This window comes from Salvelinus namaycush, chromosome 26, assembly GCF_016432855.1.
Source record: "Salvelinus namaycush isolate Seneca chromosome 26, SaNama_1.0, whole genome shotgun sequence".
NCBI classification, from domain to species: Eukaryota; Metazoa; Chordata; class Actinopteri; order Salmoniformes; family Salmonidae; genus Salvelinus; species Salvelinus namaycush.
Genome location: NC_052332.1, coordinates 20794562 through 20822166, shown reverse-complemented (window position 1 = coordinate 20822166; position 27605 = coordinate 20794562). Strand labels below are relative to the sequence as shown.

The 27605-nt window shown below is 43.9% G+C and overlaps 1 protein-coding gene across 1 annotated transcript in view; it reads left to right on the top strand.

Moving 5' to 3' along the window:
* Positions 1 to 27605, top strand: part of LOC120020998 (astrotactin-2-like) — a 521153-nt gene that overhangs the window by 407718 nt on the left and 85830 nt on the right. The window contains exons 20-21 of the mRNA XM_038964662.1: positions 20473 to 20606; positions 21154 to 21302. Of these exons, the coding sequence (XP_038820590.1) occupies positions 20473 to 20606; positions 21154 to 21302 (283 nt within the window). The remainder of the gene's footprint in view (positions 1 to 20472; positions 20607 to 21153; positions 21303 to 27605) is intronic.

Below are 27605 nucleotides of genomic sequence, written 5' to 3'. Positions count from 1 at the left end.
TAGGAGGCAGTGGAGAGGGATGGAGAGAAGGTAGGAAGCAGTGGAGAGGGATGGAGAGAAGGTAGGATGCAGTGGAGAGGAATGGAGAGAAGGTAGTAGGCAGTGGAGAGGGATGGAGAGAAGGTAGGAGGCAGTGGAGAGGTATGGAGAGAAGGTAGAAGGCAGTGGAGAGGGATGGAAAGAAGTAAGTAGGGAGGCAGTGAAGAGGGATGGAAAGAAGGAAGTAGGGGGGCGGTGCAGAGGGATGAAGAGAAGAAAGTAGGGGGCGGTGGAGAGGGATGGAGAGAAGGAAGTAGGGGGCGGTGGAGAGGGATGGAGAGAAGGAAGTAGGGGGCGGTGGAGAGGGATGGAGAGAAGGAAGTAGGGGGGCGGTGGAGAGGGATGGAGAGAAGGAAGGAGGAAGGCAGTGGAGAGGGATGAGAGAAGGAAGTAGGGGGGCGGTGGAGAGGGATGTAGAGAAGAAAGTAGGGAGGCAGTGAAGAGGGATGGAAAGAAGGAAGTAGGGGGGCGGTGGAGAGGGATGAGAGAAGAAAGTAGGGGGCGGTGGAGAGGGATGGAGAGAAGGAAGTAGGGGGGGCGGTGGAGAGAAGGAAGGAGGAAGGCAGTGGAGAGGGATGAGAGAAGGAAGTAGGGGGCGGTGGAGAGGGATGGAGAGAAGAAAGTAGGGAGGCAGTGAAGAGGGATGGAAAGAAGGAAGTAGGGGGGCGGTGGAGAGGGATGAGAGAAGAAAGTAGGGGGCGGTGGAGAGGGATGGAGAGAAGGAAGTAGGGGGGCGGTGGAGAGGGATGGAGAGAAGGAAGTAGGGAGGCAGTGGAGAGGGATGGAGAGAAGGTAGGAGGCGGTGGAGAGGGATGGAGAGAAGAAAGTAGGGAGGCAGTGAAGAGGGATGGAAAGAAGGAAGTAGGGGGGCGGTGGAGAGGGATGAGAGAAGAAAGTAGGGGGCGGTGGAGAGGGATGGAGAGAAGGAAGTAGGGGGGCGGTGGAGAGGGATGGAGAGAAGGAAGGAGGAAGGCAGTGGAGAGGGATGAGAGAAGGAAGTAGGGGGGCGGTGGAGAGGGATGGAGAGAAGGAAGTAGGGGGGGCAGTAGAGAGGGATGAAGATAAGGAAGGAGGAAGGCAGTAGAGAGAGATAGAGAGAATGAAGGAGGGGCGCAGTGGAGAGGGATGTTGAGAAGGAAGGAGGCAGTGGAGAGAGATGGAGAGAAGGAATGAGGGAAGCAGTGGAGATAGATGAAGGAAAGGTGGGTGGTAGAGAGGGGGCGATGTGGAGCTGTCCTCTGTTTGATAAATAACTACAGTACCAGTCAAAAGTTTGGACACACCTACTCATTCAAGGTTTTTTCTTAACGCTCAAACGCATTAAGGAAAGAAATTCCACAAATTAACTTTTAACAAGGAACACATGTTAATTGAAATGCGTTCCAGGTGACTACCTCATGAATCTGGTTGAGAGAATGCCAAGAGTGTGCAAAGCTGTCATTAAGGCTTTTGACTGGTACTGTACGTCACCACAGAGGTGAGGGGAAAGGGGAGAGGAGAAAGGGAGAGAGAAGGATGGTGGGTGAAGAATAGGTGACAATGGGGGGATTGGGGAGACAGCCATGTCCAGAATGACATCAATGGGGGGGAAAGGCAGAGAGGAAATAGAGAGATATGTGTCACGTTTCTGACCTTATTTCCTTTATTTTCCTTTGTTTTGTCTTTAGTTAGTATGGTCAGGGCGTGAGTTGGGGTGGGCAGTCTATGTTATGTGTTTCTATGTTTAGGTTTGTCATTTGGCCTGATATGGTTCTCAATCAGAGGCAGGTGTTTTCCATTGTCTCTGATTGGGAATATTTAGGTAGCCTGTTTTCACTGTTGGTTTGTGGGTGTTTGTTTCCTGTGTCAGTGTTTGTGCCACACGGGACTGTTTCGGTTAGATTCACTTTTGTTATTTTGTATTGTGTCTTGTTCAGTTGATTATATTAAAACATGGACACTTACTACGCTGCGTCTTGGTCCGATCCCTGCTACACCTCCTCTTCAGACGAAGAGGAGGAAATCTGCCGTTACAATATGTGGACGTGTCAAGCCAACAGTACAGTTCACTGAGTGTAAATATGAATTAAAGCAATTTTATAGAATAAAATGATATTTCAGTGGAAAATAAAATGATAAAAATAGATGTGCCATCTGGTCAAAGGGTTCAACTGAAAGTTCATTTGCAATAACCGTACAGGAAATTCAAGAACCGGAAACATATTTGTATAGTTTATGTCATTTATTCACACATCCATTTGTAATTTGGCTGCTTTGAGAATATAATAGTATACAGTATAAGGATATTTTTGTTTTACCACAGTGAAGTTGACACAATTGTGCTTGGCTGTAATGTCAGGGTTGGGCTTTGAATTAAAAGCAGTCAAATCAGGAAGTAAACAAAAATTTGTATTCAATAATCGAAAAAGGGAATTTATTTTCAATCACTTCTCAATAATATTTTAAGAGTTTTAACATTTCTGAATTTTAAATTCAAATAATTTTCTGAATTGACTGCCTTCAATTCAATTTGAGCCCAACCCTGGTAGATGTAGTTACCAAAATCCCCCCTAGGTGGAGTAAGTGGGTTAACTTTCACTATTTAAAATACACTGTGGTGTGGAGAATAGAAAAAGGTGACGTCATGGTTCTCCTCTTGTGGGGATAAATGCAAAGAGTTGTGTTTGTGCGTGCGGGCGTGCGTGTGCGTGTGTTTGTTTGTGTATAATTTCTGTAGATTCAACTGTATTGTCTTGTCATGACTGTGTTGCTGTTTTGGGTGAGGTTTCCCCCTTGAGAGGAACCTTTGATTATTAGATACTGGAAGCTAGTCATGTTTGGAATCTCATCCCTAAGGTGATTTAGCTGAGGGTCTGGCTCCGCTTCACATTTAGTTTACACCATCTTCCCTCAGCTGGGCTCAATCTGAGGAGAAGGAGATGCAATTAGGAAGTCCACTGCACTTGTTTGTCTGTGTGTGTGTGTGTGTGTGTGTGTGTGTGTGTGTGTGTGTGTGTGTGTGTGTGTGTGTGTGTGTGTGTGTGTGTGTGTGTGTGTGTGTGTGTGTGTGTGTGTGTGTGTGTGTGTGTGTGTGTGTGTGTGTGTGTGTGTGTGGGTGCATGTGTGCGTGCATGTGTGCGTGCATGTCCAGTACCAGTCAAAAGTTATATTACACCTACTCATTCAAGGTTTTTTCTTTATTTTTACTATTTTCTACATTGTAGAATAATGGTGAAGACATCAAAACTATGAAATAACTCATATGGAATCATGTAGTAACCAAAAAAGGTGTTAAACAAATCAAAATATTTTTGGGATTTTAGATTCTTCAGAGTAGCCACCCTTTCCCTTGATGACAGCTTTGCAAACTCTCAACCAGTCTCAACTCTCAACCTTTGCATTCTCTCAACCAGTTTCAGCTGGAATGCTTTTCCAACAGTCTTGAAGGAGTTCCCACATATGCTGAGCACTTGTTGGCTGCTTTTCCTTCACTCTGCTGTCCAACTCATCCCAAACCATCTCAATTGGGTTTAGTTCGGGTGATTGTGGAGGCCAGGTCATCTGATGCAGCACTCCATCTCTCTCCTTCTTGGTCAAATAGTCCTTACACAGCCTGCAGGTGTGTTGGGTCATTGTCCTGTTGTTTTATTTCATAGTTTTGATGTCTTCACTATTATTCAACAATGTAGAAAATAGTAAAACTAAAGAAAAACCCATGAATGAGTAGGTGTGTCCAAACTGTTGACTGGTACTGTATGTGTGTATGATTATGTTTATGACTCATCTGTTAACTGGATTGCATTGGCTCTGGCTGACAACGGATGTCCCTTGTCCCCTCACTTACATAGACACACACAGACGCACGCACACACACACACACACACACACACACACACTAATGCACACACGCGCACACACACCACTACCCGTTCCCCACCACCTCCACCGGGACCAGAACGGTCAAGCATCTAATTACCCTGCCTGACTAAAATTACAGCATGCAGCACAGCAGCAATAGCACTGGCAACACACACGCACACATGCACAACAACAAAGACCCCAGCCCATACGTGCCGCCCATACCAAGCGCCTGTCTCAGCCACGAAGAAAAGAGGCACAATCGATAGCAGACGGCCCCTAGTGGGCTCAGTCGATACATAAACGTGAGGAAGAGCAAAGTGTCCTATTTTTCTCCTCCTTCTAGTCTTCTGGGGACAGGGGGGAGCAGACTGCGGTGGGTCACTGGCGAGGGTCGGCCCTCCGAGGTAGCGGGATTATTAGCTTGGTATTGATGCATCGACCCTACAGGGACAAGCTTGTGCTGCTCTTGGCCAGCTCTCTGAAAGACTCCTGCTTCTATTAGCATAGCAGACACAACGGCCTGGCCATACATCTCTACTACACGATAAAGGCAGTACACTGATTGAAACTGTGCCTTGTGACTACACCTCTCCCCCACCTGGAAAAAGACGGCCACGCAAAAAGCGTTCACTAAGATGCTACAATAAATAAACAAAGGGAAATCATGGTTGTTTATTGTGAAGCAAAAAGGAAAGGATGTTGCCCTTGTGTGCCTGTGTGTACAAACCCAGTTTGTATCTTCAGCCATGCAAAACTACCTGCGGCTCTCAATGCCAAGCTGCCGTCTTGCCTCCGCTGCCCCTGCTGTCTGCCTATGGCAAGGCTTGTCTTGTTCCTCCCATTTCGATCTGCTCATTACAAAAGTAGACAGGTATTGTGTTACTATCTTGAATTATCCGTATGTCTGCTTCCTCGAAAAACAGCCCTACCGGAACAATGGGGCAAAGGATTAAAACAACAGAATTCACTGCCCTCCTCACTTCAACAACACGGTTCCAGGAAAACATTTTGAGAGAAAGTAAAAGTCACTCTCCGACTCTGTCTTCAATGCTACGATTACGACAGGGCTAGTTTAAGGATTTGACGAAGAAAGCGGGAGAAAAAAAAGATGATCTTTGAAGCGGTTTTACATTACATGTTATGTACGATGTTTATCTCCCAGTCAGATAATGACAGAGACCTCTCACCACCTCTTTGGGGAAGTGTTGAGTCAGGCCTGTTATGAATGTATGTTTCATAACCCCAGATCCTACCCCACACTGAGACTATACCTACCTACTGTATTTGGAGCCTAACTATAAGCAGTTAGCTACTCTCCCCCTAGAAGGACCCTCCCCTGGCCCTGTTTCAGTGACAGAGCCCAATACCTCAATGGATAAATAAATAAACTCATGCCAGTGGAGGTTGCCAGCAGGCCTGAGTCCCGCATGGCCCTGATTGAATTATGGCAGAGCTATTGAACAAATTGGCTGTGAGGCTAATGACTCAGAACACTGTGTATCTTGCTGAGTAATCAACCCCCCCCCCCCCCCCCCCCCCCCAACCTCCGCACCCACCGCACCCACCACACGTCTTTTCTGTTTTCCTAAATGGCGTTTCCTGCACAAGGTCGGGTGCAGACCCAGGTTTGACTCATGCAGTCTCCTTAAACCTGTTAAACTCAGGGCTTGAGGAAAATTAACGAGTTTACTGGGGCGGCCTCTCAACTTTTTGTGTGCTTTCTGGAGTTGGGGTGGGTGATGGGATGGGATGTGGGTGGTGACGGTGTAATTGAATGGAAACTGTTTGGTTCTCCTCTTCAAAAATGCCCCCTGGAAACGGTTTACCCCCAAGTGCATCAAGGCTGCAAGTTTATCCAATAAGCTCTAAGCCTCTCTAAGAAAGGTTATGACAACAGACCTGGCCACCCCTTTCTCAAATTTGTCACCGGGGGGGAAAAAGTGTGAAGCCACCGCTTTTTACCAAATTGATTTATTTGAACACGAAGAGGCTGGAAACCCACAACACAGAGCCATTCAAGTTGCCATTAAGCCTGGATCAAATTAGCTTAGAGCATCCTGAGACCAGGTTGACTCTCTTGAAACTCAATATGGGTTAGGGTTCCTTAGTGACCCAGCCGCCACCCCAGCCCCCATCAACCCTTCTGTGAACCACCCTGCAGTTGGCCCCAATGTCCCCTAGTTCCTGGAAGTCCTCCACTTGATGGAGTTCCTAGAAACTGGAGATCTAGATGTTCTATCCTTTGTTAACAGGATGGAGAGGGGTCCTTGCCACCCACACCACACTGCACCGCTGTCACCGCTATCCTGCTATTCTGCTCCTTGCTGACTCTCACCACCCCGGATCCTCCAATAAATCAATAGTGCAGGCCAGCTGGCCAGTGTTTTCACAAATTAGCCAGAGGAGATGGACAGTAATGTGGCCGGCGTAGATTAGCCAAACAGATTAATATGTTAGGAGGTCACCATGATCCTCTGCTCTTCTTGTAAGTGATGGCTTTCTGCATAGTGAGCCAAACCAGGTGCTACATTGTCTACTGGCTAGTGTGATGTCAGAGGATTTGGTGGCGTGGGCAGGAAAGGGGGGACACTGCTTGTGGCCAACGGCAGAGCTATGTCACACTGGTCAAAGTGGAGAGGAGTGTGCATAATTGAATTTCTCAACAACAACAAAAATATAAAGTAAAAAATGTCTTCCCAATGATACCATCAAAAGTTAAAACATTTTAAAAACTATGATTTTCAAACATTATGCGATTCGCGGTGACAAGAATACTGTCCCTTGAGCTAGAAACTCGTTGCAGGTTTTAAAAATCACAGTTTTTTCATATATTTTTTTTCAACACAGATCATAGAACCACTCTGTTTTCACATATGTAGACACTGGTTTGGTGCTGGAGATTATGAATATGAGGTTGAAAGTGGCGGAATTGCCCTATAAGAGGGAAAAAATACTCTCCTAAATCTACAGTTGAAGTCGGAAGTTTACATACACTTAGGTTGGAGTCATTAAAACTCGTTTTTTAACCACTCCACAAATTTATTTTTAACAAACTATAGTTTTGGCAAGTCGGTTAGGACATCTACTTTGTGCATGACACAAGTCATTTTTCCAACAATTGTTTACAGACAGATTATTTAATTTATAATTCACTGTATCACAATTCCAGTGGGTCAGATGTTTACATTCACTAAGTTGACTGTGCCTTTAAACAGCTTGGAAAATTCCAGAAAATTATGTCATGGCTTTAGAAGCTTCTGATAGGCTAATTGACATCATTTGAGTCAATTGGAGGTGTACCTGTGGATGTATTTCAAGGCCTACCTTCAAACTCAGTGCCTCTTTGCTTGACATCATGGGAACATCAAAAGAAATCAGCCAAAACCTCAGAAAAAAAATTGTAAACCTCCACAAGTCTGGTTCATCCTTGGGAGCAATTTCCAAATGCCTGAAGGTAACACGTTCATCTGTACAAACAATAGTACGCAAGTATAAACACCATGGGACCACGCAGCCGTCATTCCGCTAAGGAAGGAGACGCATTCTGTCTCCTAGAGATGAATGTACTTTGGTGTGAAAAGTGCAAGTCAATCCCAGAACAACAGCAAAGGACCTTGTGAAGATGCTGGAGGAAACAGGTACAAAAGTATCTATATCCACAGTAAAACTAGTCCTATATCGACATAACCTGAAAGGTCTTTCAACAAGGAAGAATAAACAGCTCCAAAACCACCATAAAAATCCAGACTACGTTTTGCAGCTGCACATGGGGACAAAGATCATACTTTTTGGAGAAATGTCCTCTGGTCTGATGAAACAAAAATATAACTGTTTGGCCATAATGACCATCGTTATGTTTGGAGGAAAAAGGGATAGGCTTGCAGGCCGAAGAACACCGTCCCAACCGTGAAGTACGGGGGTGGCAGCATCATGTTGTGGGGGTGCTTTGCTGCAGGAGAGACTGGTGCACTTCACAAAATAGATGGCATCATGAGGAAGGACACTTATGTGGATATATTGAAGCAACATCTCAAGACATCAGTCAGGAAGTTAAAGCTTGGACACAAATGGGTCTTCCAAATGGACAATGACCCCAAGCATACTTCCAAAGTTGTGGCAAAATGGCTTAAGGACAACAAAGTCAAGGTATTGGAGTGGCCATCACAAAGCCTTGACCTCAATCCTATAGAAAATGTGTGGGCAGAACTGAAAAAGCGTGTGCGAGCAAGGAGGCCTACAAACCTGACTTAGTTACACCAGCTCTGTCAGGAGGAATGGGCCAAAATTCACCCAACTTGTTGTGTTAAGCTTGTGGAAGGCTACACGAAACATTTGACCCAAGTTAAACAATTGAAAGGCAATGCTACCAAATACTAATTGAGTGTATGTAAACTTCTGACCCACTGGGAATGTGATGAAAGAAATGAAAGCTGAAATAAATCATTCTCTCTACTATTATTCTGACATTTCACATTCTTAAAATAAAGTGGTGATCCTAACTGACCTAAAACAGGGAATTTTTACTAGGATTAAATGTCAGGAATTGTGAAAAACTGAGTTTAAATGTATTTGGCTAAGGTGTATGTAAACTTCTAACTTCAACTGTATAAGTTAATGCTTTATCATGAAGGCAATAGAATAAAGTGCTCCACCATTCCAGCTATTACATTTTTTTTATTTTTTTTTCTTCTCAGGCATGATGTTTGCTTGCAATCCAACCCCCTTAAGGGGCCTCCCTGTCCAACCCCTTTTTCTTGAAGTGCATAGCAGTAGGCTATCGCTTCTTCCCCAACCCCACCCCCAGTAACACTGGCCACTACTTATGTGGATCCATCAGTGTTCTGGGAAAAGCATAATCTACTGTTAATCAATACAGGATAGTGTATCATCCTATCCTCCACTGCCGTACCATGGCTCAACTAACAGGATTGGACAGTAGTTTCTCCCTGCGTTTCAGCTGCGTGCAGAATTGTGCCAGGCCATGTCATGGAGGGATTTTCTTGTTGTGTCTGTGTACATGTCTGTGTGTGTCACGTATTTAGTTTAATACTGAATGTGCTTGACATATTAACACTTACCATGTATCCATAACAGGCTCATGTCTGTTCTGTTGTTGTTTTTTCATCCTGCCACTGAAGGGTATACTACAAAGCAGGCTCAATGAGTTAGCCTGCTAACTTGCCTAAATATTCAGAAATAACTTATTTGGGGGGGAAAGAAGCAGTGCCTTCGGAAAGTATACAGACTCCTTTACTTTTTCCACGTTTTGTTACGTTACAGCCTTGTACTAAAATGGATTAAAGAGGAAAAATAATCAGCAACTACTCACAATACCCCATAATGACTAAGCAAAAACTGTTTTTTATACATTTTTGCAAATGTATATAAAAATTAAATACCTTATTTACATAAGTATTCAGACCCTTTTCTATAAGACACGAAATTAAGCTCAGGTGCATCCTGTTTCCATTGATCATCCTTGAAATGTTTCTACAACTTGATTGGAGTCCACCTGTGGTAAATTCAATTGGTTGGACATGATTTGGAAAGGCACACGCCTGTCTATATAAGGTCCCAAAGTTGACAGTGAATGCAAAAACCAAGCCATGAGGCCAAAGGAATTGTCCATAGAGCTCAGAGACAGCATTGTGTCGAGGCACAGATCTGGGGAAGGGTACTAAAAAATGTCTGCAGCTTTGAAGGTCCCCAAGAACACAGTGGCCTCCATCATTCTTAAATGGAAGAAGTGTAGAACCACCAGGACTTCCTAGAGCTGGCCGCCCGGCCAAAGTGAGCAATCAGGGGAGAAGGGCCTTTGTCAGGGAGGTGACCAAGAACCCGATGGTCACTCTGACAGAGCTTTAGAGTTCTTCTGTGGAGGTGGGATAACCTTCCAGAAGGACAACCATCTCTGCAGCACTCCAACAATCAGGCCTTTATGGTAGAGTGGCCAGACGGAAGCCACTCTTCAGCAAAAGGCACAAAAACCCGCTTGGAATTTGCCAAAATGCACCTAAAGACTCTCAGACCATGAGAAACACCATTCTTTGGTCTGATGAAACCAAGATGGAACTCTTTGGCCTGAATGCCAAGCGTCACGTTTGGAGGAGATCTGGCACCATCCCTAAGGTGAAGCATGGTGGTAGCAGCATCATGATGTGGGGATGTTTTTTAGCGGCAGGGACTGGGAGACTAGTCAGGATTGAGGCAAAGATGAACAGAGCAAAGTACAGAGAGGTCCTTTATGAAAACCTGCTCCAGAGCTCTCAGTAACTCAGACTGGGGCGAAGTTTCACCTTCCAACAGACCAACGACCCTAAGCACAAAGCCAAGACAATGCGGTAGTGGCTTCGGGACAAGTTCTAAATGTCCTTGAGTGGTCCAGCCAGAACTCGGAATTGAACCCGATCGGACATCTCTGGAGAGACCTGAAAATAGCTGTGCAGCAACGCTCCACATCCAACCTGACAGAACTTGAGAGGATCTGCAGAGAAGAATGGGAGAAACTCCCCAAATACAGGTGTGCCAAGTTTGTAGCTTCATACCCAAGAAGGCTCGATGCTGTAATCGCTGCCAAAGGTGCTTCAACAAAGTACTGAGTAAAGGTTCTGAATACTTATGTAAATGTAATGTTTCATTTTTAAATATATATATACATTTGCAAAAATGTCTAAAAACCTGTTTTTGCTTTGTCATTATGTGCTATTGTGTGTAGATTGATGAGAAAAAACAACATTTTAATTAACGTAACAAAATGTGGAAAAGTCAAGTGATCTGAATACTTTCTGAAGGCACTGTAAGCTTGAAATGGGCATGGTCTAATTGACACAACAACTAAAAACACATATCTAAGTTTTGCATTCTTAATCAGCCAGAAGTCATTTTTTTATCAAAGCTGGCTAACTCATTGATCCTGTTTTGTAGTAGACCCTTCAGGTCTTACCTCCTACCCTCCTCCGAGCCACAATTAGACCCCCCCCCCCCCCCTGTTTACCCAGTTGAGACTGGATTGCATTACTCTTTGAAACATAAACACAGGGCCGTAATCGGTTTGTCTATTTTTCAAATGTGCAGCCGTGCAGTCAAGCAAAGCCGGCCTGACTGGGGGGTTTTCTAGGAATGTGAGGCAGAGCTGTGGTCTCCCCCCAGCCTCCCCAGCATTAGAGATCATTTCCCATGTTTGTCTATGGGTCTGCATGCATGTGCTCCCCAAAGGCTTCCTGTTGTGTTTGCTGATGATCTGGTTCCCATTGACTGAGTTGCGGACTGTGGAGGAGTCTCTCTCTTTCTGTCTTTCTGTGTCTCGTCTCTTTCTATTGTTCAGCCAACATTTAGCCACATGGTTGGCGGGGGATCTCATAATCTCAAGAAATGTAATCACTTTCTTCCACATTTTTTCCCCCTACCTTGCCTGTCTCTCTCAGGAAAGTCATTATTTGTGGATTGCAGTGTTGGCTAGGCTGAGTGGGCTTCCCACTAATAGGGGCTCATTCAGCAGGCTCATTTAGAGGGGGTAGTGTTGGAAGTTAAATAAGGGGAAAGACCTGACTGACTGACTGCTGGAGGCCTGTTGATCCTATCGCCTAGCAGGGGGGCCCTCGCTGGAGGGAGGGAGGCATCCCAGCCCAGTGCTCCCTTACTGTACATCGCACTCCGTTTTATTTTATGATGTGAAGCACTTATTAACTTGTATTGAAAAGTGGTATACAAATAGTTATTATTAACACAATTAAAGTAATTATTAGAATACACACTCCATTCTTTGTTTCTCTCTGCCTCTCTGTTTCTCTCTCCATCTCCTCTGCTTTTCTCTTTTCCTCTCTGCTCCTCTCTTTCTGTCTGCCTCTTTCTTGCTGCACGTTCCAGAGCTGTATACACAGCACTGAGTGAGTGAGTGAGGGCTGGAGAAGTCAGTTCCCAAGGACTGTCTGGGCTTTTAACGCTAACGATGCAACCACTGTTTCGGGGGATGGCAACATCGGCTTCTGGAGGCATTCCACTCTCAGTGTCTGTCTCTATTATGGCCAGAGCTTTTCAGAACAACTACTCGGGCTGCCTTGATTTCATCGCAACCGCCATCTCAAATACTGAACCAGGGAGGTTTTCCAATGCCTCGCAAAGAAGGGCACCTATTGGTAGAAAAAAAAACAGACATTGAATATCCCTTTGAGCATGGTGAAGTTATTAATTACACTTTGGAAGGTGTATCAATACACCCAGTCACTACAAAGATACAGGCGTCCTTCATAACTCACTTGCCGGAGAGGCTTGGTGACTTTAAAACAGTTACAGAGTTTATTGGCTGTGATATGAAAAAACTGAGGATGGATCAACAACATTGTAATTATTACACAATACTAACCTAATTCACAGAGTAAAAAGAAAGAAGCCTGTACATATTATAAATATTCCAAAACATGCATCCTGCTTGCATCAAGGCACTGAAGTAATACTGCAAAAAATGTGGCAAAGCAATTCACTTTATGTTTGGGGCAAATCCAAAACAACACATCACTGAGTACCACTCTTCATATTTTCAAGCATGGTGGTGGCTGCATCATGTTCTGTGTATGCTAGTCATCTGCAAGACCTAGGGAGTTTTTTAGGATAAAAGAAACAGAATAGAGCCAAGCACAGGGTAAATTCTAGAGGAAAACTTGGTTCAGTCTGCTTTCCAACAGATACTGGGAGACAAATTCACATTTCAGCAGGACAATTATCTAAAAAATTAGGCCAAATATACACGGAAGTTGCCTACCAAGATGACATTGAATGTTCCTGAGTGGCTTTGTTACAGTTTTGACTTAAATTGGTTTAAAAATCTATGGCAAGAATTGAAAATGGCTATCTAGCAATGATCAACAACCAACTTGACAGAACTTGAATAATTTTTTAATAATGGGCAAATATTGTACATTCCAGGTGTGCAAAGCTCTTAAGCAGAAATCCTATTTATTTGCATATCCGATTCGAATCTGTTATTATTATTTATTTTTTTGCAGTCTGAAAAGCCAATTATTATTATTTTTTATTTAACCTTTATTTAACTAGGCAAGTCAGTTAAGAACAAATTCTTATTTACAATGATGGCCTACCAAAAGTTCTCCTGCGGGGACGGGGGCTGGGATAAAAAAAATATACAGTTGAAGTCGGAAGTTTACATACACCTTAGCCAAATACATTTAAACTCAGTTTTTCACAATTCCTGACATTTAATCCTAGTACAAATTCCCTGTTTTAGGTCAGTTAGGATCACCACTTTATTTTAAGAATGTGAAATGTCAGAATAATAGTAGAGAGAATGATTTATTTCAGCTTTTATTTCTTTCATCACATTCACAGTTGGTCAGAATTTTACATACACTCAATTAGTATTTGGTAGCATTGCCTTTAAATTGTTTAACTTGGGTCAAACTTTTCTGGTAGCCTTCCACAAGCTTCCCACAATAAGTTGGGTGAATATTGGCCAATTCTTCCTGACAGAGCTGGTGTAACTGAGTCAGGTTTGTAGGCCTCCTTGCTCGCACACGCTTTTTCAGTTCTGCCCACAAATGTTCCATAGGATTGAGGTCAGGGCTTTGTGATGGCCACTCCAATACCTTGACTTTGTTGTCCTTAAGCTATTTTGCCACAACTTTGGAAGTATGCTTGGGGTCATTGTCCATTTGGAAGACCCATTTGCGACCAAGCTTCAACTTCTTGAGTGATGTCTTGAGATGTTGCTTCAATATATCCACATAATTTTCCTCCCTCATGATGCCATCTATTTTGTGAAGTGCACCAGTCCCTCCTGCAGCAAAGCACCCCCACAACATGATGCTGCCACCGTGCTTCACGGTTGGGATGGTGTTCCTCCGCTTGCAAGCCTCCCCCTTTTTCCTCCAAACATAACGATGGTCAGTCTGTTTTTTTTTTTATGGCGGTTTTGGAGCAGTGGCTTCTTCCTTGCTGAGAGGCCTTTCAGGTTATGTTGATATAGGACTAGTTTTACTGTGGATATAGATACTTTTGTACCTGTTTCCTCCAGCATCTTCACAAGGTCCTTTGATGTTGTTGTCGGATTGATTTTCACTTTTCGCACCAAAGTACGTTCATCTCTAGGAGACAGAATGCGTCTCCTTCCTAAGCGGTATGACGGCTTTGTGGTCCCATGGTGTTTATACTGGCGTACTATTGTTTGTACAGATGAACGTGGTACCTTCAGGCGTTTGGAAATTGCTCCCAAGGATGAACCAGACTTGCGGAGGTCAAAATCTTTTTTTCCTGAGGTGTTGGCTGATTTCTTTTGATTTCCCCATGATGTCAAGCAAATAGGCACTGAGTTTGAAGGTAGGCCTTGAAATACATCCACAGGTACACCTCCAATTGACTCAAATTATGTCAATTAGCTTATCAGAAGCTTCTAAAGCCATGACATCATTTTCTGTTTAAAGGCACAGTCAATTTAGTGTATGTAAACTTCTGACCCACTGGAATTGTGATACAGTTATAAGTGAAATAATCTGTCTGAAATCAATTGTTGGAAAAATTACTTGTGTCATGCATAAAGTAGATATCCTAACCAACTTGCCAAAACTATAGTTTGTTAACAATACATTTGTGGAGTGGTTGAAAAACAAGTTTTAATGACTCCAACCTAAGTGTATGTAAACTTCCGACTTCAACTGTATATAGGACAAAACACACCTCAGAGACAGAGACATCACAACACTACATAAAGAGAGACCTAAGACAACAACATAGCATGGCAGCAACACATGACAACACAGCATGGTAGCAAGACCACATGACAAGAACATGGTAGCAACTCAATATGGCAGCAGCACAATATGGTAGGAGCACAAACGATGTTACAAACATTTTTGGGCACAGACAACAGCACAAAGGCAAGAAGGTAATGCAATACATCACACGAAGCAGCCACAACTGTCAGTAAGAGTGTCCATTATTGAGTCTTTGAATGAAGATATGGAGATAAAACAGTCCAGTTTGAGTATTTTTTGCAGCTCGTTCCAGTCACTAGCTGCAGCGAACTGAAAAGAGGAGCGACCCAGGGATGCATGTGCTTTGGGGACCTTTAACAGAATTTGACTGGCAGAACAGGTGTTTATGTGGAGGATGAGGGCTGCAGTAGGTATCTCAGATAGGGGGGAGTGAGGCCTAAGAGGTTTTTATAAATAATCATCAACCAGTGGGTCTTGTGACTGGTATACAGAGATTACCAGTTTACAGAGGAGTTTAGAGGGCAGTGATGTGTCCTATACGGAGCATTGGTGGCAAATTTGATGGCCAAATGGTAAAGAACATCTAGCCGCTCAAGAGCACTCTTACCTGCCGATCTATAAATTAAAGTCTCTGTAATCTAGCATGGGTAGGATGGTCATCTGAATCGGGGTTAATTTGGCAGCTTGGGTGAAAGCAGAGTGATTACGATAGAGGAAACCAAGTTTAGATTTAACTAGCCTGCAGCTTTGATATGTGCTGAGAGAAGGACAGTATACCGTCTAGCCATACTCCTAAGTACTTGTATGAGGTTACTACCTCAAGCTCTAAACCCTCAGAAGTAGTAATCACAACGGTGGGGAGAGGGGGCATCCTTCTTACCAAACCACATTAGCTTTGTTTTGGAGTTGTTCAGAACAAGGTTAATAAGGGCGGAGAAATCTTGTTTGACACTAAGAAAGCTTTGTTGTAGAGCGTTTAACACAAACTCCGGGGAGGGGCCAGCTGAGTATAAGACCGTATCATCTACATACAGATGGATGAGAGAGTTTCCTACTGCCTGAGCTATGTTGTTGATGTAAATTGGGAAGAGCGTAGGCGTTCTCCCTTGGTGACAGCAGATGTTCTGACTTTATACACTGCACTCTTTGAGAGAGGTAGTTAGCAAACCAGGCCAAAGACCCCTCAGATACTCCTTAGCCGGCTGACAAGAATGGAATGGTCTACCGTATCAAAAGCTTTGGCCAAGTCAATAAAAATAGCAGCACAACATTGCTTAGAATCAAGGGCAATGGTGACATCATGAGGACCTTTAAGGTTGCAGTGACACATCCATAACCTGAGCGGAAACCAGAGTGCATTCCAGAGAGAATTCTATAGACGTCAAGAAGTTGATTATGAAAAAGTTTTTCCAACACTTTTTGTAAACTGGGCAAAATAGAAATTGGCCTATAACAGTTAGGATCAGCTTGATCTCCCCCTTTAAATAATAGATGCACCATGGCTGCCTTCCAAGCAATGGGAATCTCCCCAAAGAGGAGAGACAGGTAAAAAGGTCAGAGACAGGCTTGGTGATGATAGGGGCTGCAACTTTATCGAAGAAAGGATCTAAACCATCTGACCCAGATGTTTTTTTGGGGTCATGTTTAAGGAGCTCCTTTAGCACCTCAGACTCACTGCCTGCAGGGAGAAACTTTGTAGCGGGGCAGGTGAAAAAGAGGGAGGAGCATTAGGATTAGTCCCATTAGAAGGGATGGGTGGGAGATGAGGAAATGATAGACGGGCAATGAGGCATGGCTGAGTCAAATAGGAATCCTGACTTAATTAAAGTTTTTCATAATAAGCTTCATACGTTAATTAGCCTCCCTAAAAAGTCTGTGTGTGTAAATGCATGTGTGCTGGACGCAAGTGAAATCTCGGGAGAGAGGGGGGAGTGTGGTGGGGGTACCTGTGCCAGACGGGGAGACAGGCCAGGGAGAAGCTTTTTTTGGGAGGCAGATTCCTTGTAGAAAATCCCAGCTAGCTAGCTAACGTAGCTAGCAAGTCTCTGTCCACAATGTTTTTTCCCACTTGCAAAAGGAGGTCGTTAGGTACAGTGGGGCAAAAAAGTATTTAGTCAGCCACCAATTGTGCAAGTTCTCCCACTTAAAAAGATGAGAGAGGCCTGTAATTTTCATCATAGGTAAACTTCAACTATGACAGACAAAATGAGAAAAAATTTTCCAGAAAATCACATTGTAGGATTTTTAATGAATTTATTTGCAAATTATGGTGGAAAATAAGTATTTGGTCACCTACAAACAAGCAAGATTTCTGGCTCTCACAGACCTGTAACTTCTTCTTTAAGAGGCTCCTCTGTCCTCCACTCGTTACCTGTATTAATGGCACCTGTTTGAACTTGTTATCAGTATAAAAGACACCTGTCCACAACCTCAAACAGTCACACTCCAAACTTCACTATGGCCAAGACCAAAGAGCTGTCAAAGGACACCAGAAACAAAATTGTAGACCTGCATCAGGCTGGGAAGACTGAATCTGCAATAGGTAAGCAGCTTGGTTTGAAGAAATCAACTGTGGGAGCAATTATTAGGAAATGGAAGACATACAAGACCACTGATAATCCCCCTCGATCTGGAGCTCCACGCAAGATCTCACCCCGTGGGGTCAAAATGATCACAAGAACGGTGAGCAAAAATCCCAGAACCACACGGGGGGACCTAGTGAATGACCTGCAGAGAGCTGGGACCAAAGTAACAAAGCCTACCATCAGTAACATTACGCTGCCAGGGACTCAAATCCTGCAGTGCCAGACGTGTCCCCCTGCTTAAGCCAGTACATGTCCAGGCCCGTCTGAAGTTTGCTAGAGAGCATTTGGATGATCCAGAAGAAGATTGGGAGAATGTCATATGGTCAGATGAAACCAAAATAGAACTTTTTGGTAAAAACTCAACTCGTCGTGTTTGGAGGACAAAGAATGCTGAGTTACATCCAAAGAACACCATACCTACTGTGAAGCATGGGGGTGGAAACATCATGCTTTGGAGCTGTTTTTCTGCAAAGGGACCAGGACGACTGATCCGTGTAAAGGAAAGAATGAATAGGGCCATGTATCGTGAGATTTTGAGTGAAAACCTCCTTCCATCAGCAAGGGCATTGAAGATGAAACGTGGCTGGGTATTTCAGCATGACAATGATCCCAAACACACCGCCCGGGCAACGAAGGAGTGGCTTCGTAAGAAGCATTTCAAGGTCCTGGAGTGGCCTAGCCAGTCTCCAGATCTCAACCCCATAGAAAATCTTTGGAGGGAGTTGAAAGTCCGTGTTGCCCAGCAACAGCCCCAAAACATCACTGCTCTAGAGGAGATCTGCATGGAGGAATGGCCAAAATACCAGCAACAGTGTGTAATAACCTTGTGATGACTTACAGAAAACGTTTGACCTCTGTCATTGCCAACAAAGGGTATATAACAAAGTATTGAGATAAACTTTTGTTATTGACCAAATACTTATTTTCCACCATAATTTGCAAATAAATTCATTAAAAATCCAACAATGTGATTTTCTGGATTTTTTTTCTCATTTTGTCTGTCATAGTTGAAGTGTACCTATGATGAAATTTACAGGCCTCTCTCATCTTTTTAAGTGGGAGAACTTGCACAATTGGTGGCTGACTAAATACTTTTTTGCCCCACTGTAGCTATATCAGTTTCGGTGAATGGTCCTTTACGACGGGCAAACAAGGTTGTCTTGTGACTGTTGTATTTTGGAGATTGCGAGGAGGATAACATTCTCTAGAATGCAGTCGTCCCTGGCGACGGCGGTCCACGGTGATGGTGCTGCCACTCTGGGCGAGATCTCAAAGCACACCAGCTGGTGTGTGTTCTTCCCCGTTAGACTGGTGTAGTTCTCCTTGTCTGAGGTCAGGCTCATTCAGATCAGGAAGCTGATTTGACCTAAAACATCCTTGGTGCAATATTTGGGGATTCCTCCCTGCTCCTCCTGTATCTGGTCGAGCAAATAGAAGCTGTGGATGAGTTTAGACCTGACCATCTCTGCTCTGGGAAAGAACTTCTCATCTGTTGACTTGCCCCTCTCATTGTGACTGTTGTAGGACATGGAATCTGATATTTCAAGCCACATTTCAAGTCACCTAGGTGGTTTGAAGTCTGATACAAATCTGATTCTTGGCCATGTGACTTGTGTCTGAATGGTCAAATCTGATTTATTTGCTCTCAAGTGGTTTTTAGACCGTTATTTCGCAAATCCAAAAATCATATTTTTGAAAGTTGGATCATCTTATCCTTTGAGGCTTTAAAGGTCTTCTTACACTATGATTTTGAACATTCTAAGCAACTGGGAAACATCCCTGGCAGACATTGTTGTCACCTTAGCTTGCTACATAACTTCTGAGTGATAGGAAGCACGATCACCACCAATAAGCCTACACCACTGCGCACACACTCGTCGTTACTATGACAACTAGCTTAGCCATGTCAGCAAATGACTGCTGTCTGAACAAACACAAATCCGATTTGGTCACTTGTAACTTGCTGTTTGGCATTTGGTATTTGAATTAGGATCCCCATTACCTGTTGCGAAAGCAGCAACTACTCTTCCTAGGGTCCACACAAAACATGACATAATACAGAACATTAATAGACCAAAACAGCTCAAGGACAGATGTTTGGACAGTCAGTAGTCCAAAACGAATTTGAAAAACAAAACTGACAATGCCTTTAAGACACATTCGGTGTCCTCTCCTCTGGATGACTGGTTTCCGGATGTTTTCTGGTGTCTCTGTGCAGGTGTTTGATGACCGCGATCAAGCGTGTCCCTCAGCAGTCTGCGCGGGTCGGCGCTGTCAACCAATTGCTTACATAAATAACTAAGTGCTCCATTGATTGGCCGGTGTGACAGGGAGCCAAAGTGCCTGCGAACTCCCCTGAACTCTCCTTTGCCAAAGCACTGACGTCACCTTATTTGATCACTTTAACTGTAATATTGGCATGTGGTTGGCCTGATGAAACAGAACAATTTAAAAAGGAAAGGAAGATACCTAGTCAGTTGTACAACTGAATGCCTTCAACTGAAATGTGTCTTCTGCATTTTACCCCAACCCCTCTGAATCAGAGAGATGCAGCCTCCTTAAATCAACATGAACAGCGCCCAGGGAACAGTGGGTTAACTGCCTTGCTCAGGGGCAGAACGATAGATTTTTACCTTGTCAGCTCAGGGATTCAATCCAGCAACCTTTCGGTTACTGGCCTAACGCTCTAACCACTAGGCTACCTGCCAATTAGTTTGAGTTGAAGTGGTACACACTCATGATCTTGACGATGTTTCGGTTTAATGAGTTTGAGGAAATGCATATCTTTTTGGCCTTTTGACCTCTTAGAGAAGTAATATTCTTTCTCTGTTTAACTTGCTCTCTCTCACGCACACACACACACACACACACACACACACACACACACACACACACACACACACACACACACACACACACACACACACACACACACACACACACACACACACACACACACACACACACACACACACATACACACACTGACCTTTATGTGTCACTATTCCCAATTAAAACAAGACAGGAACATGACATGTTCTCCAAGGCTACTCAGTCACGTATCATCAGACCCTCGCCGCCGCGACTCTTCCGGTGGCGGAGGTGATTAAACCTGTGAGCCCCCAGTGTGTGACGATTCCGGGGCGGACATCGGGGGGGGGGGTGGTTGGGACATGCACAGGGGTGGTAGCAACAGACATCTTGGAGCCTGGATAACTCAGGGCGTCACAGAAGGGCGATGTACGGAAGATAATTGCATTTGTCTCACCTGTTACCTTTCACAGGCCTTCAAGAGCGCCACGATGAGCTCATACTGGTGTGCAGGCAAGGGAGATGTCATCGACAACTGGTGTCGCTGTGACTTGAGTGCCTTCAGCAAAGACGGCCTTCCCAACTGCAGTCCCCTGAGGCAGCCTGTGTAAGTCAGAGCCTACCTCCCATCTATCCAAGCCTAGGGAGAAATGTTGGAGTTGTAACAACCATCCCTAGGGCTGAGACCAACCTTTAATTGCTATAGGCCAGTCCAAACACCCCAGTGCTCACTCTCAAGAAATAACAGTGTATCTTGTTCTCTTACCCCAGCTCTGTTTTGAGTCATCATACACCCCAGCTATTGAAACCATCAGAACTTTTGGAGAGAGATACAAGGCATTGGATGAGCAATGACTCTCCGGTGGATTTCCACATTAATTTGAATGGACCTACTTGCTTGTTTGATTTGTCGAATGGATGCATTGATGATTCCAACTTGCTCCCTATATCTGGTCTCAACATTTTATTAACAGACTCTTAGGGTTGCTTTCCCCGACACAAAGTAAGCCTAGTCCTGGACTAAAAACACTTTTAACTGAGATTCTCAGGAGTAAGCTCAATGTTCCTGGGAAACTAGTCCTCAGTGCTGTTGACTTCAAATATTGTTATTGAATTAAAGTGACCCACCTCCTTCCTCTCTCTGTCTGTGTCAGGCTCAGACTGGCCCCTCACCTAGAGCCCTCCAGCACCATGGTGGCCCTGGAGTGGCTGGATGTGGAGCCCCTGATTGGCTACAAGGTGTCTGATTACATCATCCAGCATAAACGGGTGGAGGACCCCTCGGAGGCAGAGATCTACACAGGTAGGTAGGCCGCTAGTATATTTAACTTTGGTCCAACCTACATCAGTTATTGACAATTGTTTATCCTATGACAAAGCCAAAGGGACATTAATGAGCTTATTTACCAGTGACGAGCCACATTATCTAACTGTTTGCTCTGCTGATCTGCGGAGGCCTGCTCTCACAGACAAGGTTAGACACTTGGTAGGTGAACCGGAGGGAAGAACGGGGGGAAAGGAGGTGGGTGGTGTGTGGGAGGGGGAAGACAGGAGAGGATGAGAGGATGAGGCTAGGCTATGTGACAGGGGCCATAATTAACGCTGACCCCTACGTGTGTAAGTCTGGGGTAGTGAGTCAGAGCTTTGGGTGATAGGGATTTAATAAAGGAGAAGAGATGAGGTGCGTTGGTGGAAATAGCCAGCTTTAGTCATCGGACAGGCGATCGTTCACACCTGGGAGGAGGAGAGCTGATGAGCCGGGCCCAAAAGCCGGAGCGGGCACAGATAGGCATCCTGGCAGGGGTGTGGTAGGAACAGGGCAGATGGCGTTTGTGTGACTCACCTCTGCGTCAGAGCAGTCCAGGATACAGATGAGAATGTGAACAATATCTTTCTCTCTATTTACCTCTTTATCTTCTATCGCAATGTCTCTCTCCTTCTCTGTTTTCTTAGTCTATAGTGTGTCTCTTTCACTGTTATTGTCTCTCATCTCTCTCTTGTTCTCTTTCTCTCTCTCTCTCCAACTCTCTCTCAAACTCTCTAAATTCCTCCAGAAAGCCAAGAAAAGTTGGACTGACATTGATTTGTCTGTAGTAAAAAAGCCCTGACTTTTATTGTATGTGTGTGTGTGTGTGTTCCCTGAAACACATGTTGCAATCACAACAAAGGATTTCATTGTTGGGGGAGTCTTGGATTCCCAGATATCATCTTGGTGTGTGTAATCAAGGTGAGAAGGGGAGAGAAGCGTTGGCATGGCATCGCTTAGGTTCTCTCTATTGGAAACTTCTTCTGGGTCGTCTATAATAAACCATCAAAACAACCCTTTGAGTGGCTCCCAGTTTTACAGGAGGGATGGAATCAAACCCTCCATTGTTCTCCAAACTGGGGGATCTACCGTGCTGATACAAAGTTGGACGTGGTCGGAGAGGGGGATTTATGGAATAATGGGGACTTGTTAAAATTAGGAATTATTCTCTCCAAGACTTGGGAAGAGGAGACTGTCTGCCCGGCCAGTGATAACCTAACCTGCTTAGGGGAAAGACAACAAGTGTCAGCGAGTTCAGATGGCTACGCAAATCCGGACTAGTATTTTTTTTCTCACAATGTCCAATTCCATCCATGGAAATTCATATCCTCTATACCCATGGCAAATCGTTTGGTTTCAAGACCTTGCATTGAAGTCCTTTCTAGGGGAAGAAAAAGTTGTTTTATTTCAAAAACAGAACCGGGATAGATATAAAGAGCCCCAGTCCCTGATCACCTGGAGGCTTTAAACCACAGATGAGACTTCCACAGAGAAGCACCGGATGATCAAAAGCAGACCGCTCCGATCTGGGCCACACCCCAGCTTTCATACACCTGCCAAGTGAATTGAGTGCTCTTCAAAACTGGAGTCAGTTTAATACCTCATATATCTGAAGTTTTGTAGCAGGTATGTGTCCCTCCAGTAGTTAAATCCATTGGAAACTAAATGGCTTTTGCATTAAAAAATATACCTACATCGGCAAGATATGAAAGTCCATGGGCTTTAGGCGGTATTGGGTTAGTCAGGTGAAGCAACATCCACATCAGGTTGTTTGATACAGATAAAATCAGTCATGTCAAAAGGATTCGTTAGGCTTGGAACGACTTTGGAGATATTGAGGAGGTATTAAAGTAGGATTGGATGGATTGCACCTTGGGTTGAAAACTCAAAAAGGCAATTATCTTCTAGTCTTCACCTGACCCGCACCTTGGGATTATTTTTTTAATATATACATTATCCTAAGCATAACCTTCTACAACTCCCTATTTTGTATGATCCTATTCCTATATTCCCTGTTGACATACAGTACCATTCAAATGTTTGGACACACTTACTCATTCCAGGGTTTTTCTTTATTTTTACTATTTTATACATTGTAGAATACTAGTGAAGACATCAATTATCTATCAATCTATTAAATAACACATATGGAATCATGTTGTAAGCAAAAAAGTGTTAAACAAATCAAAATATATTTTATATTCTTCAAAGTAGCCACTCTTTGCCTTGATTACAGCTTTTCACACTCTTGGGATTCTCTCAACCAGCTTCATGAGGTAGTCACCTGGAAGTAATTTTAATTAACAGATGTGCCTTGTTAAAAGTTAATTTGTGGGATTTCTTTCCTTCTTAATGCATTTGAGCTAATCAGTTGTGTTGTGACAAGGTAGGGGGGTATACAGAAGATAGCCCTATTTTGTAAAAGACAAAGTTCATATTATGGCAAGAACAGCTCAAATAATCAAAGAGAAATGGCAGTCCATCATTACTTTAAGACATGAAGGTCAGACAATCCGTAAAATTGCAAGAACCTTGAAAGTTTCTTCACATGCAGTCGCAAAAACCATCAAGAGCTATGATGAAACTGGCTCTCATGAGGCCCGCCACAGGAAAGGAAGATCCAGAATTACCTCTGCTGCAGAGGATATGTTCATTAGAGTTACCAGCCTCAGAAATTGCAGCCCAAATAAATGCTTCACAGAGTTAAAGTAACAGATACGTCTCAACATCAACTGTTCAGAGGAGACTGCGTGAATCAGGCCTTCATGGTCGATTTGCTGCAAAGAAACAACTACTAAAGGAGACCAATGACAAGAAGAGACTTGTTTGGGCCAAGAAACACGAGCAATGGACATTAGACCAGTGGAAATCTGTCCTTCGGTCTAATGAGTCCAAATTTGAGATTTTTGGTTCCAACCGCTGTGTCTTTGTGAGATGCAGAGTAGGTGAACGGATGATCTCCGTATGTGTGGTTCCCACCGTGAAGCATGGAGGAGGAGTTGTGATGGTGTGGACGTGCTTTGCTGGTGACACTGTCTATTATTTACTTAGAATTCAAGTCACCCTTAACCAGCATGGCTACCACAGCATTCTGCAGCGATACGCCATCCCATCTGGTTTGCGCTTAGTGGGACTATCATTTGTTTTTCAACAGGACAATGGCTCAAAAAACACCTCCAGGCTGTGTAAGGGCTATTTGACCAAGAAGGAGAGTGATAGAGTGCTGTATCAAATGACATGTCCACAACACAATTGAGATGGTTTGGGATGAGTTAGACCTCAGAGTGAAGGAAAAGCAGCCAACAAGTGCTCAGCATATCCTTCAAGACTGTTTGCAAAGCATTCCTCATGATGCTTGTTGAGAGAATGCCAAGAGTGTGCAAAGCTGCCATCAAGGGAAAGGGTGGCTACTTTGAAGAATCTAAAATATAAAATGTATGTTGCTTTGTTTAACACTTTTTTGGTTACTACATGATTCCATATGAGTTATTTCATGGTTTTGATGACTTCACTATTATTCAACAATGTAGAAAATATAAAAAATAAAGAAAAACCCTTGAATGAGTAGGTGTGTCAACTTTTGACTGGTACTGTATACTCCCATATCTTCTGCTGTACTACTCCCTTCTTTTATCCGTCTCATCTTGTTCTTTGGGAGGCTTAGTGAGAGCAAGCTGTAGCACCACCCCGATCTGATCTCACATCTGCACGAACCATCAACACCTATCTCCCTTTTCAATTCTCAATCCTCAAATCTGTCTTTTACTCAAATCAAACCAGAGAGAAAACCTACTCTCCCTGGCAAGGTCAAGAGCAGCAGCAGTGATGGACTGAGATGGACTGACTCTCTTTGAAATGCTTGGACAGTGGCCTAGTCGGCCTAGTCCTCAGTACATAAACACTACCGTTTATATGCTCGCGATCCGCTCGATCTACGATCCCCCCCTGGCAGACCATCAGTCAGCCTTGGGTCCCCACAGGTAAGGGCATGAGGCCCCGTCTCAGAGCCTGAAGGGGAACCTAAAAGCCCCCTATCCTTTGAATGGCAATAAGCAGCCACATCCCCCTTCCTCTCTGATTGTTTACCTCTTCTCTTAGAGATGTTATTGTTTACCTCTTCTCTTAGAGATATTTATCATCCCCTGGTTCTTAGATCAACAACAAATCAAATGAAATTTTATTTGTCACGTGTTTCGTCAACAAAAGGTGTAGACTAACAGTGAAATGCTCACTTATTGGCCCTTCTGAACAAAGCAGAGATTAAAAAAGAGAAATAATAGAAAAATAATAACACAAGGAATAAATACACAATGAGTAACGCTAACTTGGCTGTATACAGTGCCTTCGAGAAAGTATCCAGACCCTTTCACCTTTTCCGCACTTTGTTATGTTAATGCCTCATTCTAAAATGGATCTACACACATTACCCCATAAAGACAAATCGAAAACAGGTTTTTTGAAATGTTTGCAAATTTATTACAAATAAAAAACAGAAATACCTTATTTACATAAGTATTCAGACCCTTTGCTATGAGACTCGAAATTGAGTTTAGGTGCATCCTGTTTCCATGGACCATCCTTGGGATGTTTCGACAACTTGATTGGAGTCCTCCTGTGGTAAATTAACTTGATTGGACATGATTTGGAAAGGGACACACCTGTCTATATAAGGTCCCACAGTTGACAGTGCATTTCAGATCAAAAACCAAGCCATGAAGTCGAAGGAATTGTCCGTAGAGCTCCGAGACAGGTTTGTGTCGAGGTACAGATCTGGGGTAAGGGTACCAAAACATTTCTGCAGCATTGAAGGTCCCAAAGAACACAGTGGCCTCCATCATTCTTAAACGAAAGAAGTTTGGAACCATCAAGACTCTTCCTAGAGCTGGCCGCCCCGGCCAAACTGAGCAATCAAGGGAGAAAGGCCTTGGTCAGGGAGGTGACCAACACGCTGATGGTCATTCTGAGAGAGCTCCAGAGTTCTTCTGTGGAGATGAGAGAACCTTACAGAAGGACAAACATCTCTGCAGCACTCCACCAATCAGGCCTTTATGGTAGAGTGGCCAGATGGAAGCCATTCCTCAGTAAAAGGCACATGACAGCCAGCTTGGAGTTTGCCAAACGGCACCTAAATACACTCAGACCATGAGAAACAAGAATCTCTGGTCTGATGAAACCAAGATTGAACTCTTTGGCCTGCATGCCAAGCGTCACGTCTGGAGGAAACCTGGCACCATCCCTAAGGTGAAGCATGGTGATGGCAGGACCTTGCTGTGGATATGTTTTTCAGGGGCTAGTCAGGATCGAGGCAAAGTTTAACACAGCAAAGTACAACGACATCCTTGATGAAAACCTGCTCCAGAGCGCTCAGGACCTCAGACTGGGGGCGACGGTTCACCTTCCAACAGGACAACGACCCTAAGCACACAGTCAAGACAACGCACGAGTGGCTTCGTGACAAGACTCTGAATGTCCTTGAGTGGCCCAGCCAGAGCTCGGACTTGAACCCCGTCTAACATCTCTGGAGAGACCTGAAAAAAGCTGTGCAGCAACACTCCCCATCCAACCTGACAGAGCTTGAAAGGATCTGCAGTTAAAAATGGGAGAAACTCCCCAAATACAGTTGTGCCAAGCTTGTAGCGTCATACCCAAGAAGACCCAACGCTGTAATCTCTGCCAAAGGTGCTTCAACAAAGTACTGAGGAAAGGGTCTGAATAGTTACAGTTGAAGTCAGAAGTTTACATACACTTAGGTTGGAGTCATTAACACTTGTTTTTCAACCACTCCACTAATTTCTTTTTAACAAACTATAGTTTTGGCAAGTAAGTTAGGACATCTACTTTGTGCATGACACAAGTCATTTTTCCAACAATTGTTTACAGACAGATTATTTCACTTATAATTCACTGTATCACAATTCCAGTGGGTCAGAAGTTTACATGCACTAAGCTGACTGTGCCTTTAAACAGCTTGGAAAACTCCAGAAAATTATATCATGGATTTAGAAGCTTCTGATAGGCCAATTGACATCATTTGAGTCAATTGGAGGTGTACCTGTGGATGTATTTCAAGGCCTACCTTCAAACTCAGTGCCTCTTTGCTTGACATCATGGGAAAATCAAAAGAAATCAGCCAAGACCTCAGAAAAAAAATTGTAAACCTCCACAAGTCTGGTTCATCCTTGGGAGTAATTTCTAAACGCCTGAAGGTACCACGTTCATCTGTACAAACAATAGTACGCAAGTATAAACACCATGGGACCACACAGCCGTCATACCGCTCAGGAAGGAGACGCGTTCTGT